Raw genomic sequence first — 15369 nt, 5'->3', positions numbered from 1 at the left:
ATTTTAGGATTGCTTGTTCTAGCTTCGAGAAGAATGCTGGTGCAATTTTGATTGGGATTGCATTGAATGTGTAGATAGCTTTGGGTAGTATTGACATTTTGACAATATTTATTCTTCCAATCCATGAGCAGGGAATGTCTTTCCATTTCTTTATATCTTCTTCAATTACCTGCATAAGCTTTCTATAGTTTCAGCATACAGATCTTTTACATCTTTGGTTAGATTTATTCCTAGGTATTTTATGCTTCTTGGTGCAATTGTGAATGGGATCAGTTTCTTCATTTGTCTTTCTGTTGCTTCATTGTTAGTGTATAAGAATGCAACTGATTTCTGCACATTGATTTTGTATCCTGCAACTTTGCTGAATTCATGGATCAGTTCTAGCAGACTTCTGGTGGAGTCTATCGGATTTTCCATGTATAATATCATGTCATCTGCAAAAAGCGAAAGCTTGACTTCATCTTTGCCAATTTTGATGCCTTTGATTTCCTTTTGTTGTCTGATTGCTGATGCTAGAACTTCCAGCACTATATTAAACAACAGCGGTGAGAGTGGGCATCCCTGTCATGTTCCTGATCTCAGGGAAAAAGCTCTCAGTTTTTCCCCATTGAGGATGATGTTAGCTGTGGGCTTTTCATAAATGGCCTTTATGATCTTTAAGTATGTTCCTTCTATCCCGACTTTCTCAAGGGTTTTTATTAAGAAAGGGTGCTGGATTTTGTCAAAGGCCTTTTCTGCATCGATTGACAGGATCATATGGTTCTTCTCTTTTTTTTTTGTTAATGTGATGTATCACGTTGATCGATTTGCGAATGTTGAACCAGCCCTGCATCCCAGGAATGAATCCCACTTGATCATGGTGAATAATTCTTTTTATATGCTGTTGAATTCGATTTGCTAGTATCTTATTGAGAATTTTTGCATCCATATTCATCAGAGATATTGGCCTGTAGTTCTCTTTTTTTACTGGGTCTCTGTCTGGTTTAGGAATCAAAGTAATACTGGCTTCATAGAATGAGTCTGGAAGTTTTCCTTCCCTTTCTATTTCTTGGAATAGCTTGAGAAGGATAGGTATTATCTCTGCTTTAAACGTCTGGTAGAACTCCCCTGGGAAGCCATCTGGTCCTGGACTCTTATTTGTTGGGAGATTTTTGATAACCGATTCAATTTCTTCGCTGGTTATGGGTCTGTTCAAGCTTTCTATTTCCTCCTGATTGAGTTTTGGAAGAGTGTGGGTGTTTAGGAATTTGTCCATTTCTTCCAGGTTGTCCAATTTGTTGGCATATAATTGTTCATAGTATTCCCCGATAATTGTTTGTATCTCTGAGGGATTGGTTGTAATAATTCCATTTTCATTCATGATTTTATCTATTTGGGTCATCTCCCTTTTCTTTTTGAGAAGCCTGGCTAGAGGTTTGTCAATTTTGTTTATTTTTTCAAAAAACCAACTCTTGGTTTCGTTGATCTGCTCTACAGTTTTTTTAGATTCTATATCGTTTATTTCTGCTCTGATCTTTATTATTTCTCTTCTGCTGCTGGGTTTAGGCTGCCTTTGCTGTTCTGCTTCTATTTCCTTTAGGTGTGCTGTTAGATTTTGTATTTGGGATTTTTCTTGTTTCTTGAGATAGGCCTGGATTGCAATGTATTTTCCTCTCAGGACTGCCTTCGCTGCGTCCCAAAGCGTTTAGATTGTTGTATTTTCATTTTCGTTTGTTTCCATATATTTTTTAATTTCTTCTCTAATTGCCTGGTTGACCCACTCATTCGTTAGTAGGGTGTTCTTTAACCTCCATGCTTTTGGAGGTTTTCCAGACTTTTTCCTGTGGTTGATTTCAAGCTTCATAGCATTGTGGTCTGAAAGTATGCATGGTATAATTTCAATTCTTGTAAACTTATGAAGGGCTGTTTTGTGACCCAGTATATGATCTATCTTGGAGAATGTTCCATGTGCACTCGAGAAGAAAGTATATTCTGTTGCTTTGGGATGCAGAGTTCTAAATATATCTGTCAAGTCCATCTGGTCCAATGTATCATTCAGGGCCCTTGTTTCTTTATTGACTGTGTGTCTAGATGATCTATCCATTTCTGTAAGTGGGGTGTTAAAGTCCCCTGCAATGACCACATTCTTATCAATAAGGTTGCTTATGTCTATGAGTAATTGTTTTATATATCTGGGGGCTCGGGTATTTGGCGCATAGACATTTATAATAGTTAGCTCTTCCTGATGGATAGACCCTGTGATTATTATATAATGCCCTTCTTCATCTCTTGTTACAGCCTTTAATTTAAAGTCTAGTTTGTCTGATATAAGTATGGCTACTCCAGCTTTCTTTTGGCTTCCAGTAGCATGATAAATAGTTCTCCATCCCCTCACTCTCAATCTAAAGGTGTCCTCAGATCTAAAATGAGTCTCTTGTAGACAGCAAATAGATGGGTCTTGTTTTTTTATCCATTCTGATACCCTATGTCTTTTAGTTGGCGCATTTAATCCATTTACATTCAGTGTTATTATAGAAAGATACGGGTTTAGAGTCATTGTGATGTCTGTATGTTTTATGCTTGTAGTGATGTCTCTGGTACTTTGTCTCACAGGATCCCCCTTAGGATCTCTTGTAGGGCTGGTTTCGTGGTGACAAATTCCTTCAGTTTTTGTTTGTTTGGGAAGACCTTTATCTCTCCTTCTATTCTAAATGACAGACTTGCTGGATAAAGGATTCTCGGCTGCATATTTTTTCTGTTTAGCACACTGTAGATATTGTGCCAAGCCTTTTTGGCCTGCCAAGTTTCAAAGGAGAGATCAGTCACGAGTCTTATAGGTCTCCCTTTATATGTGAGGGCACGTTTATCCCTTGCTGCTTTCAGAATTTTCTCTTTATCCTTGTATTTTGCCAGTTTCACTATGATATGTCGTGCAGAAGATTGATTCAAGTTACGTCTGAAGGGAGTTCTCTGTGCCTCTTGGATTTCAATGCCTTTTTCCTTCCCCAGTTCAGGGAAGTTCTCAGCTATAATTTCTTCAAGTACCCCTTCAGCACCTTTCCCTCTCTCTTCCTCCTCTGGGATACCAATTATGCGTATATTATTTCTTTTTAGTGTATCACTTAGTTCTCTAATTTTCCCCTCATACTCCTGGATTTTTTTATCTCTCTTTCTTTCAGTTTCCTCTTTCTCCATAACTTTATCTTCTAGTTCACCTATTCTCTCCTCTGCCTCTTCAAGCCGAGCCGTCGTGGTTTCCATTTTGTTTTGCATTTCGTTGAAAGCGTTTTTCAGCTCCTCGTGACTGTTCCTTAGTCCCTTGATCTCTGTGGCAAGAGATTCTCTGCTGTCCTGTATACTGTTTTCAAGCCCAGCGATTAATTTTATGACTATTATTCTAAATTCACTTTCTGTTATATTATTTAAATCCTTTTTGATCAGCTCATTAGCTGTTGTTATTTCCTGGAGATTCTTCTGAGGGGAATTCTTCCTTTTGGTCATTTTGGATAGTCCCTGGAGTGGTGAGGACCTGCAGGGCACTTCCCCTGTGCTGTGGTGTATAACTGGAGTTGGTGGGCGGGGCCGCAGTCCGACCTGATGTCTGCCCCCAGCCCACCGCTGGGGCCACAGTCTGACTGGTGTGTGCCTTCTCTTCCCCTCTCCTAGGGGCGGGATTCACTGTGGGGTGGCGTGGCCCGTCTGGGCTACTTGCACACTGCCAGGCTTGTGTTGCTGGGGATCTGGCGTATTAGCTGGGGTGGGTAGGCAAGGTGCACGGGGGGCTGGAGGGGCAGGCTTAGCTCGCTTCTCCTTAGGTGATCCACTTCAGGAGGGGCCCTGTGGCAGTGGGAGGGAGTCAGATCCGCTGCCGGAGGTTTGGCTCCGCAGAAGCACAGAGTTGGGTGTTTGCGCGAAGCGAGCAAGTTCCCTGGCAGGAACTGGTTCCCTTTGGGATTTTGGCTGGGGGATGGGCGGGGGAGATGGCGCTGGCGGATGCCTTTGTTCCCCGCCAAGCTGAGCTCTGCCGTCCGGGGGCTCAGCAGCTCTCCCTCCCTTTGTCCTCCAGCCTTCCCGCTTTCCGAGCAGAGCTGTTAACTTATGACCTCCCAGACGCTAAGTCGCGCTTGCTGTCGGAACACAGTCCGTCCGGCCCCTCCGCTTTTGCCAGCCAGACTCGGGGGCTCTGCTTGGCCGGCGAGCCGCCCCTCCGCCCCGGCTCCCTCCCGCCAGTCCGTGGAGCGCGCACCGCCTCGCCGCCCTTCCTACCCTCTTCCGTGGGCCTCTCGTCTGCGCTTGGCTCCTGAGACTCCATTCCGCTAATCCTCTGGCGGTTTTCTGGGTTCTTTAGGCAGGTGTAGGTGGAATCTAAGTGATCAGCAGGACGCGCGGTGAGCCCAGCGTCCTCCTACGCCGCCATCTTCCCTTGCTCTTTATTTTTAAGACTACCTTCAGGAATCTCGTTTATCTTCACGTCTCCAAGCAATATTACCAATCTTATTTCTGTATATTTTCACAACCATTTCTTATTCAGGCTGTATTCCAAAACATCCAGGAATCTAAAATAAATTTCTGGTGAAGTTATGTATTTTTACAAGAAACACAGCATATTTAAGCAGAAGTCAGCTTCTGCACTATTTTCTTCATGAATCGACTCTTTTCTAACTCATGTAACTGAAGCAACACTTAATCCTTGTGATTAAAAGAAAACTTGAATCATCTTTATGCTTAATTCTTTATGCAAGTCATTGAAAAAGTCCTCAAAATGTTCTGTTTTTCTCATTATTGTCTCAGGTCTTTGAATTTCTCGTTAATTTATGTTGACATTAGCTATCCGCAGGGTATGGATTTCTTTTCATTCTCTTTTTCAAATACAGCTTTTGCCTCAGGTTCTTTTCTAATGTCTGATCAGTAGATATGACTGGAAAAGATGGAGTGCTCAGGATTTTCTTGTATTGTTTCCAATCTAGTGGACCCGCTATTATTTTCTTCTCTTCACCCTGCATCTCTTCTATGCAACCTAATTTCTTTTTTCTTTGAAGAGTTTCTCCAGGGGCGTGTCTAGGTTCTTAGACATTTCAAAGTACCAGTTTTAGGTTTTTTATGTGATTCTTTGAATGCTCTATTATTCCTTTTTCGTCTTCTTGAATAAAAGGCTTAGCTCCATGGTTGTTAGTACGAAGTTCTTCTTTCTTTCTTTCTTTCTTTCTTTCTTTCCTTCTTTCTTTCCTTTTTTAATAAAAGATCCATTTTATTTTACAGGATTTTGAGCTCAGCAATCTCCTTTATTTCTTTAAACAAAAAGTCACTTACTAAATGCTATCGGTTTCCAGATGTACCATTGCATAGTAATATGTAATAATTATTGGAATATAATTTATAGCAACTTTATATCGTAGTTAGTCATATTGCATTTTAGAGAGAGATCACAGTCCATCATGTGTTGATTTTTAGGAATTGATTAAAGCTTCCTTTGTGGCTTTTGTAATTGTAACATTTTTGTAAATGTTCTTGCATGCTAAAACAATGAGTTTCTCTTTATCTATCTTTAAATTACTTCTGTTCCAATATTTATACCTGTGCTTTCAAGTAAATTACTGATTTGTCTATTTTTTTAATTGTAGTTCTGCCTGCTTTTGCTTTATGTATTTGGAAGTCATATGGAAGATGTTTTTATAATTATTACAGCTTTTTTATATATGATTTCTTTATCAACATGTTACTCAAGCATTTGTGTCCAATAATTTTTTTCTATACTTATTTTTTTCTGATATTGAAATTATTATCTGGGAATTTTTTAAGAAACATTTCTAGATACACATTTTTTCTGTCTTTTTTCCCAAATTTTTTTGCATAATGTTTTTAAAAAGCATTTAGTTGACAACATATTGTTGGGTCTTAATATTTGTTAACATCTAGTTTGAGAATCCCTATTTTGCTATGTTAATTTAACCTTTGCATTTGTTTTAATTATGGTAGCATTGAAAGCTATTTTTGCTCTTTTTCTATGCTTCCTCTATACTATATTTTCATTTCTTTCATTTTTCTCCTTTCCCATTTTCTAGCTAATGAATCAGTATTTTTTACTTCTGGCTTGAAAGTTATTTATTCCCTTTCATGCTACCCTTGGCTTATACATTTTTATTTATTTATTTATTTATTTATCTCATCAGTTTCTATCACAGGACTTCTCTTCCCCAGGCCTCTTCCTGCCCATCTCTTTCCAGTAACTTGCTTCTCCAAATGCTAGGAATTGTGTGTCACCCAGGATTTTAAACCCAAGTCATGAATATACACTTTTAGGGGTGTGAGGTCATTGCGAATTTAGACAAAATACACTTCTCTGAGTATTTTATTCACTTTCAGCACTGCTCTTCCCTTAGTCACTTTCCCTTTTGTGCTAACAGTATCCATGAACATATACTTATCATTTGTAGGAAGAACACCTCAACTGGTCCTCCAGGTCCTTAAAAACAGGGACTTTTGTGCTTTATGTATGTTGTGTTGTGTGGAATATGATACTTCATAGATATTTTCCAACTGACGCTTAGATCAATGAACATTGCTCAGGTCACTTAAGACCGTCCTGACCAGTGACAGACATTATTGAACATTCATTGAATTTAAGAAACGTGGATCATTACAGACCATTAAAACCTTTGCCTTTACTAAATGGGTAATGGTAATTAAGGAGGGCACTTGTGTTGAGCACTAGGTGTTACATGTAAGTGACAAATCACTAAATTCTACTTCTGAAACCAATAGAAAGATAGATACATAGATACATAGATAAAATCACACTGAAGTTTTGGCAACCCCAGTACCAGACACCATACACAGAACTCAATCCAAGATTATTAAAACAAAACAGCACACACACACACACACACACACACACACACATACACACACACACACACACACACACACACACACAAACCCTTTGCCTTTGGGACACCTGGGTGGCTTAGTCGGTTGAGCATCTGACTTCAGCTCAGGTCTCAGGTCATGATCTCACAGTTTGTGAGTTCAAGCCCCCACATTGGGATCAACTCTGTCAGACTGTCAGCACAGAGCCCGTTTTGGATCCTCGGTTCCCCTCTCTCTGTCCCTCTACCACTTGTGTTCTCCCACCCAAAACATAAATATTAAAAAAAAAAACCTTTGCCTTTAAATTATGTGTCTTTTTTGCTCGTTTTCTATGCCTCTCAACCCAATTTGCTTTCTTTTTCTCCTTTGCAGTCAGAATTCAATCAATAAAAGACACTAGTTTCCTTATAGCTCTTGCTTTCCAGCAGATTAACTTGTCACTTTAAACAGTTATTAAAATTAAAAAAAAAAGTGAGTGGTTGCTCTAAAAGAGTTCACGAAAAGTATCTTGAAGGATTTGACTTCAGTAGCTTCTGTTTTGACAAGATTTTCTTAGCATCTGCTAAAGAAGCTTGATAAACAGTATCTCTGTTGTGAGCTTGATTAATGTTTAATAAGAGAGCAGGAAGTGTTTAATGACATGTGAGGCAAACTATTCGTTCCTGATAAAGGAAATACGAAACAAGAGGGAGGGGGCAGGAGGCTCTGTTTTCCCACTTAGAGTTTTTGATTGATTTGGAAATGTTCTGGGAAAAGCAGAAACAATGAAAGGTCCTGTTATGTCAGCTTTTTGTTCTGCAAAATAGCCCAGTATGCTTTCCTTACTCTAAAAAAGAAGTTCCTATGACCCAGTTATCCCTCAGGCACTGTACACTTTCCCATCTTTCTTTAGTAACTAACATTCATGGAGTCATAGATGTTACTCACCACTCCCACTTTCTCATCGTGGACTTAAAAAAACACATAAAACTTCGAATCCAGATTTGACCCTCAGCATTCTAACCACATTTGTCTTTGTCATAAATAACAATGGCTCTGTTTTCAGTTGCCTTAATTTTTTTTTTTTTTTTTTTTGGTAGCATTTGATGCTGTTAAACAGATCTCAGCAGTTTCTTTTGAGATCTAATGATACTGATTTTAATTTGCTATCTAGGACCATCCTTTGACTGGAAGTCCTTCCAACAACCTCTAAATGCAGGCATTTCTAAAGGGTCCTTTCTTCTTTGTTTCCCTCTCCATCCTCCTTCAGAAATTTTATCTTACTGTTTGAAACACTTCCTATATGGCTTTTAATAGTGTATCCCCACTTCTAACTCCTCCTTTTTGGCTTTCTATAGTTAAATTCCCCAAACCTCGAATATATGAAGATGAGATTTGTTAATATTCCCTTCCACATTTATTTCTCATCCTACTTTTTTTCTCTGTTAATATTTCCAGTATGATTCTATTTACCTAAGCTCTGAGCTCATCTGCTCCTAGAGACTCTGCTCCATTTTGTGTCAAAGCAAATGAAGGGTGGTAGCCTCTTGCCGCCCCCAAATATGCCACGTTAGCACAAGGATTATTTTGAGCTAAAGATGCTTGAAAAATAGCCGATGCCAGAAGGACACTCTAATCCCCTCCCCCCCTTTTTTCCCTGAAAACGGGAGATAAAAACTCTCATGTGAAAGATGTGTTCCCTATACCAGGAAAAAAGAAACATTCTTCAGTAGGGAATCAAAGCCCAGAGAATTCTGTACAGACCTCGTTAAAATAATTCTTATCTTCTTCGAGCTTCCCCCGCATAGTTTAGTTACCTTTGCACAATGGCCTCTCCTTGTTCAACCTGCTATAAAACATTTAGGTTTTGCCATTTCTCAGTCTTCATTTCATTCTGAGGAATCCCACATTACATAAAACTTACATTAAAAAAATTTGTATCCTTTTCTCCTGTTAATCTGTGTTATGTCTGTTTAATTCTCAAGCCCAGCTGAAAAAGGATAAAGAGGGTAAAGATAAAATTTTGCCTCCCTTAGAGTATCAACCTCTATTGTTTCTACCTTCCACATCATCCCCCTTTGTCCCTACTTTTCTTCTTCTCTCTTTTTTTTTCTGAATATTATAAAAACTTCTTTTAAAAAAGATGTTTATTTATTTTTGAGAGAGAGGGAGTGGTAGTGGGGAAGGGGCAGATAGAGACAGGGACAGAGAATCTGAGGCAGGCTCTGTGCTGAGCTAGCCCAGTGTGGAGGTCAAACTCATGAACTATGAGATCATGACCTGAGCTGAAGCTGGACATCAACGAACTGAGCCACCGGGCACCCTATGACACCTTCTTAAATAACTGTGGTTCATTTGACTGAGAGAATTTTTAAGAACATTAAAAGCATAATATTGAGCAAATCCTTTTCTTGCTCCTAACTCTTGAACTGCTCCTCCTGCTTATTGGATAATGACAAGGGAACATGAGGCAGGCTGAAGGTTAAAGCACAAGCTAGCACCCCCAACCCCAGGTGGGATCTGTGTGCTATTCCTCAAACACTCCTGGCTGCCCAAGAACAAAGAAAAGGGGTTAAAGTGCTTGCCATGGTAATGTGGGAAACTAAGGCAAATGGAAAATTAAATTCCCTTACTGCCTATAGCCCATTGACAAGTCGTTGAGACTGGCAGAGTGATCTCCCTTTAGGAGCTCAGCTGCCTCAAGGATGACACTTTGCTGGGAGCAAAAGAGAACCTTAGCTTAACATTATCCCAACCTGGAGGATCCTGTAAGTCAACTTCCTTTATCTCAACTGCCCCAAGATATATGCTGGCAATCATACTCCAAGCTTATGGCCCCAGATATATATCTAAAGGATCTCATGACTGAGGTAGTATTAAACGGTAATAAATGGTGTTTCCCTAGCAACAGCTAGACCCTCAGGGTCCTGGAAACGTGTTTCCAAAATTCCTTAAAGACTTACTCTATCCCTGACCTCCTCCCAACCTGAGGGTATACAATGAATTACTGGTCATGACCTCATGCAGCTCTTCCTGCCCATGGGTCCTGTCCCCTTGCTTTAATGAAATCGCCTTTCTGCACCAAAGATGTCTTCAAGAATTCTTTCTTGGTTATTGGCTCTGGACCCTATGAACCCCCCATCACCCCAAAACTTCATCAGGTAACATCCAGCATGTCTGGTTTAGTAATTAAGGCAGTCATTTGTCTTAGATATTTTGCATATGATTTTTTTCCTGATACCCTTCAATGTACCTCATTTTGTTTGCAACCAAAATACAGAATCAGCCTATCCTCAAAATGCCTTCATGGTATCCACTGCTCTACTTCTGGGAATCTTTTGTTGCCCCTCCCCATTTAGATTTCTAAATAGCACTCCCAACTAACTTTATTCCTGCGAATGCTTACAATTTTATAAAAGTAATGCATTTAAATTTAACAAGAAGGAGTTATGAATAAAGAAAGAGAGATTTCCACTTTCTTGCTTCAAGAAGAGACATGGCCACATTCCCCCATGAAGTAGGCTCGCCATCTAGTGACGGATCCACCACACTACAAACCTTGCCTCTAAGGCCGGCAAATCTGGAGACCCACCTTCAAATTCTCCTCAAGGAATCCGTCAGACAAACTCCCCCCCCCCCCAATATGACACAGTACCACATAAAAAAGATTACACAATGATTCCTTTTTTATGGCATTGAACACTGAAAAACAATTAACTTTGGGCTGATTCTTTTTCTTTCTGTCTTTTTTTTTTAAGTTTATTTATTTTGAGCGACAGAGAGAGCAGAGGAGGGGCAGAGAGAGAGGGAGAGAGAGAATCCCAGGCAGGCTCTGTGCTGTCAGCGCAGACCCTGATGCGGGGCTCAGACTCATTAACCATGAGATCATGACCTGAGTGGAAACCAAGAGTTGGAGGCATGACCGACCGAGCCACCTAGATGCCCCTAAGTTTGGGCTGATTCTATAGATAAGTTCAGAGAAACAGAAAAACTTGAAATTTTTATATGTTAACATTAAACAGTGATGTACATGGATCCACTTTGCAAGACAAAATTTAAAGGAATGGTTGTAAGCTTGGCTAAATCTCTGATAAAGTGTGAGAAATTTTCCTTCTTCTGAGATAACATATATTACATACCCAGCAGAGTATACTCTGAATAAATATTAGCTGGGTGGTGGCAAAACGGTTCAAAGTAAGCATAAGCTTGGGAACCAGATGGTCTGCTGTCACCACCTCCATAAATTGGAACACAATACTCAAGCACTCAAAATGGCCACTTTGACATATGGAAACATGGGGACAGCAATATCTTTTTTGTGAGTTTTGAAAATAACATATGCAAAATGCTTGGCCTATAGCAAGCACTCAAGGAAAAATGGTGGTTTGTCTTTAGTGATTATTATATTTTTGACCTTTGGTAATTTGTATAGGGGTATGGCTTTTTTTCAAGCCTAAAAATGTTATTCCTAGGTCCTCAATTTATTTATAATAGTATAGACTGCATGTGTTGATAGACATCACTTTCAATATGCTGTGAAAGATAACATGCCTGTTTAGTAAATATCTGAAAAAAAACAATTACAAAATTATAAATTACATAATCCATCAAAATTTATATCTACTACACTTTTTAAAGTGCTTAGAAAAAGTAAGCTGTTCATACTTACAACTTTCCAGTTGCATTATACATGTTTGCACGTCCATTGGAAAATTCTTGAGATCCATTGGACAAGAAAGTGTTAATGTCAATCTGAAAGAGTTCAAAGTAATTATTTTTAAAAGTAATTTATGATATCATACTATTATTCTGCTGCTGAGGGTACAACTGGGAAACAATCTTTGGTGAATGACTAACAAGTATCCAAATAAAATTGTTCCAGCTTGGGTATGTTATTTACTATAGAATAGCTAGCTGTACCTTTATATATAAATCTGTCTTTCAGGGAGGAGAAAAGCTGTATATTTAAACATCCAATCACATTTATTTATTTTGATCATTCATTTATTCCTTTACAGAATGCTATAGATGTCTACTAAAGATCTATATTTCCAGAAAAGACCCTCAAAAAGATATTTGAGTGGTTTCTATAAAATTAATACCAAAATGCCGAAAGGCATAGTTCCCAAGATCACCTGTATAGTATATTTGAGGAGGCAAGTATATCCAGGGAATTGGAAGAACAGGGTGCCGAGAAGCAATCCTATGTGACAACTTTCAGTTGGTCATCTTTGTAACATTGAAGAAGTGGTCCATAAACATGCAGCAGTAATATCAGAGGAAAAAAAAATCTCTGAATCTAGAAGACTTGAAAGTTCTAGGTGTTAAGAGTCTTTTGCCGTAGGACTAGGGGGTTTCACCAGGTCTTACAAGGGTCAAGAAATTGTCCTCTAGAATATGTGTGACATAATCCTATGCTCACCAAAACAAACTTTGAATTTGGCTTCGCACAAAGTGAGACGACTGGATGGCACAGACCAGCATTCTGCCCACATTTCCCTTCCAGAAAGTATTTGCATGTTGGTATTCCAGATAATTCATCACTCACAAATATATATATATATATATATATATATATATTCAGAAAAGTATATTACATTTACAAAACTATATATATACAAAAAAGTGTTACATTACAAAAGTATATATATATATATATATATATATATATATATTATCGGAAAAGTATATTTCAAAGGTAATCTTTTCTTTTCTATTTTTTTTAGTGCTTACTTATTTTTGAGAGAGAGAGAGAGAAACAGAGCACAGGCAGAGGAGGGGCAGAGAGAGGGAGACACAGAATCTGAAGCAGGCTCCAGGCTCTGAGCTGTCAGCACAGAGCCCGATGAGGGGCTCGAACCCACAAACTGTGAGATCATGACCTGAGCCAAAGTTGGATGCTTATCTGACTAAGCCACCCGGGCGCTCCAATGACAAAAATAATTTTAAAGGATTACCAATATTTGTAGTTCTTGGACCAGAGGAATAAAACAAACCCAAGTTTATTCAAATACAGTTCTTACCTGAGAACTCTCTAGCCAGCCCCTTTCTTTAAAGTATTCCCATTGAAATTCAGCATGTCAGTGAGCATTTCAGGTGGATTTGTTTGCCTAAACTTTGTGACAGTAGGTAGATTATTTCACCTCACTATATTTCAGAGTTCTTTGGTCCAAAATGAATGTAGCAATAGAACTTGCTCTGGAGAAACCTTGTGAACATATATGACTTAATACATGTAAAGTGCTTAGACAAGTATCGTGACACATAGTAAGCACTCAATAGATATCAGTTATTAAGGATTACTAGTATATTCTACTGCTCCAGACTGCTCCATCTACCCTTCCCCAGAATTATATATGATGGGCGAAAAGATGGCTGAATGAAATCACGCATAAAGCCTATTTAAGCTTTAACAAGAAATAATCAGCAGCCCTACTAAATGTAACCATGTTCTCCAAACTGGCATTTTCATGTAGACCCTGGACATAAAGTTATAATAATGCATGTTCTACAGTGAATACTCTTGGTGAGGTCCAATTAACATAATTTGAGAGATATAAATGGACAGACATGTGAAGCTGTTGAATTTTTTAGAGCCCCAGGAGGATCACTTGACGATCCCTTCAAGTCAGAGTCCCTAGCACACTAAAATAATTCATACCGTCCACTCTTCAAAAGCTGTTTTCTCCTGGTTCAGCTAGGTTAAGCGATCCTGGAAGTAGGATCCTGTAGATCTACAAAGTTCTCTCTTCAAAAGGCAATTGTAAAATCAGGTGGACACAATGTTCTCTGTCTTGCGATGGGGCTTATTAGAAGTGTATGCACAAGTATATTTTGAACACATGCACATTAATTTTCCAAACTTCCAAGGCTCTCTGGACGGCCAGTTTCAAATGTTGGCTTGGAGGATTAATTCTGTGACCTTTTGTATGAGAGTGAATAGCATTCTTAGAATCTTTTCCAAGCTCTCACCATGCGTGTGATGTCAAATTCATATCCTGGCTATTTTTTTTGGCATAAAATGAGAAACATTACATAATTCTTTTAAAAAGAAAGGCTTGAAAGGAATTACTTGGCAAAGAAAAACACACTTTGTAGAACTTCTGTCATAAATCATATCCTGAAAAACATCTGTTTATTGACATTCCTTTGTTGAAAGTACTGTACAATGATGTCTTTAACAACATATGGATTAAAAAAATACATGTCAATTTGGTGGGTGTGATTCTGAATTTCTTCATTAAAACATGACATATAAATCAAAGATACGTTCTGACCACATCAAAAGAAAACTAAATCAAAAGGCAATTAATCACATTCTACTGTTTTGGAAATGAATATCTTCTTGTGTAAGAGAGGACACTAGGTTCTCTTTCTGAGACACGCCACATAAACAGGATATGGTGTTTTTTATTTTCTCTTAAAAAGTCTTGGCTTAGTGAAGTAGTAATGTTAAAAAAGATGACTATAATCTATGACAAACAGCAGACCTGATTAAAACTGAGGTATTGTCCATTTTTGAATAAGCATTGCCTAGGTGTCTATCTCAAACATTAAGTAAGTATATATAAAAACAATAACACATCTCTTCTGACTCCATTTTTGGCTCTTTGTGAAACTGATAAGTATTTTTAAAAATTTTTAATATTTATTTATTTATTTATTTAATTTTATTTAAAATTTTTTAAAATATTTCTTTATTTTTGAGAGAGAGACAAAGCATGAGCAGGGGAGGAGCAGAGAGGGAGGGAGACACAGAATCCAAAGCAGCCTCCAGGCTCCAAGCTGTCAGCACAGAACCTGATGTGGGGCTCGAATGCATGAACCGCAAGATCATGACCTGAGTCGAAGTCAGACACTTAACCGACTGAGCCACCCAGGTGCCCCATACTGGTAAGTATTTTTATTAGTTCCTAATATTTGTAATTTACTTTTATAAGAACACCTCTTGATTAATTATCGGTTTTGCGGGGCACCTGGGTGGCTCAGTCGGTTAAGCGTCGAACTTCAGCTCAGGTCACGATCTCACGGTCCGTGAGTTCGAGCCCCGCGTGGGGCTCTGGGCTGATGGCTCAGAGCCTGGAGCCTGCTTCCGATTCTGTGTCTCCCTCTCTCTCTGCCCCTCTCCCGTTCATGTTCTGTCTCTCTCTGTCTCAAAAATAAATAAACGTTAAAAAAAAATTTAAAAAAAAAATTATCGGTTTTGCAATATTGTCTATAATATCATAATAGGTAATATATCTATTGTATTCACTATGTAGTAGACACTATTTTATTTTATTTTATTTTATTTATTTTATTTTATCTTGTTTTGTTTTGTTTTGTTTTATTTTTGGGGGGGTATGATTTTTATTAATTGGTTTTCTTTTAACATATCTTTTTTTTTTTTTTTTTTTAGTTTCTCTGTTACTCTTTTTTTAATATAATCTATTGTCAAGTTAGCCAACATACAGTGTATACTGTGTTCTTGCTTATGGGGGTAGATTCCCGTGATTCATCGCTTACATACTACACCCAGTGCTCATCACAGCAAGTGCCCTCCTC

The 15369-nt window shown here is 38.5% G+C and overlaps 1 protein-coding gene across 2 annotated transcripts in view; it reads right to left on the bottom strand.

Annotated features, from left to right (window-relative positions):
* Positions 1-15369, bottom strand: part of GLRA3 (glycine receptor alpha 3) — a 198290-nt gene that overhangs the window by 59541 nt on the left and 123380 nt on the right. For both annotated transcript variants that reach the window (XM_042933891.1, XM_042933892.1), the window contains exon 5: positions 11495-11577. In XM_042933891.1, the coding sequence (XP_042789825.1) occupies positions 11495-11577 (83 nt within the window). The remainder of the gene's footprint in view (positions 1-11494; positions 11578-15369) is intronic.

Source organism: Panthera leo, chromosome B1 (assembly GCF_018350215.1).
Source record: "Panthera leo isolate Ple1 chromosome B1, P.leo_Ple1_pat1.1, whole genome shotgun sequence".
Lineage (NCBI taxonomy): Eukaryota > Metazoa > Chordata > Mammalia > Carnivora > Felidae > Panthera > Panthera leo.
The sequence above is the reverse complement of the archived record's forward strand: the minus strand, read 5'-3'. Positions and strand labels throughout refer to the sequence as shown.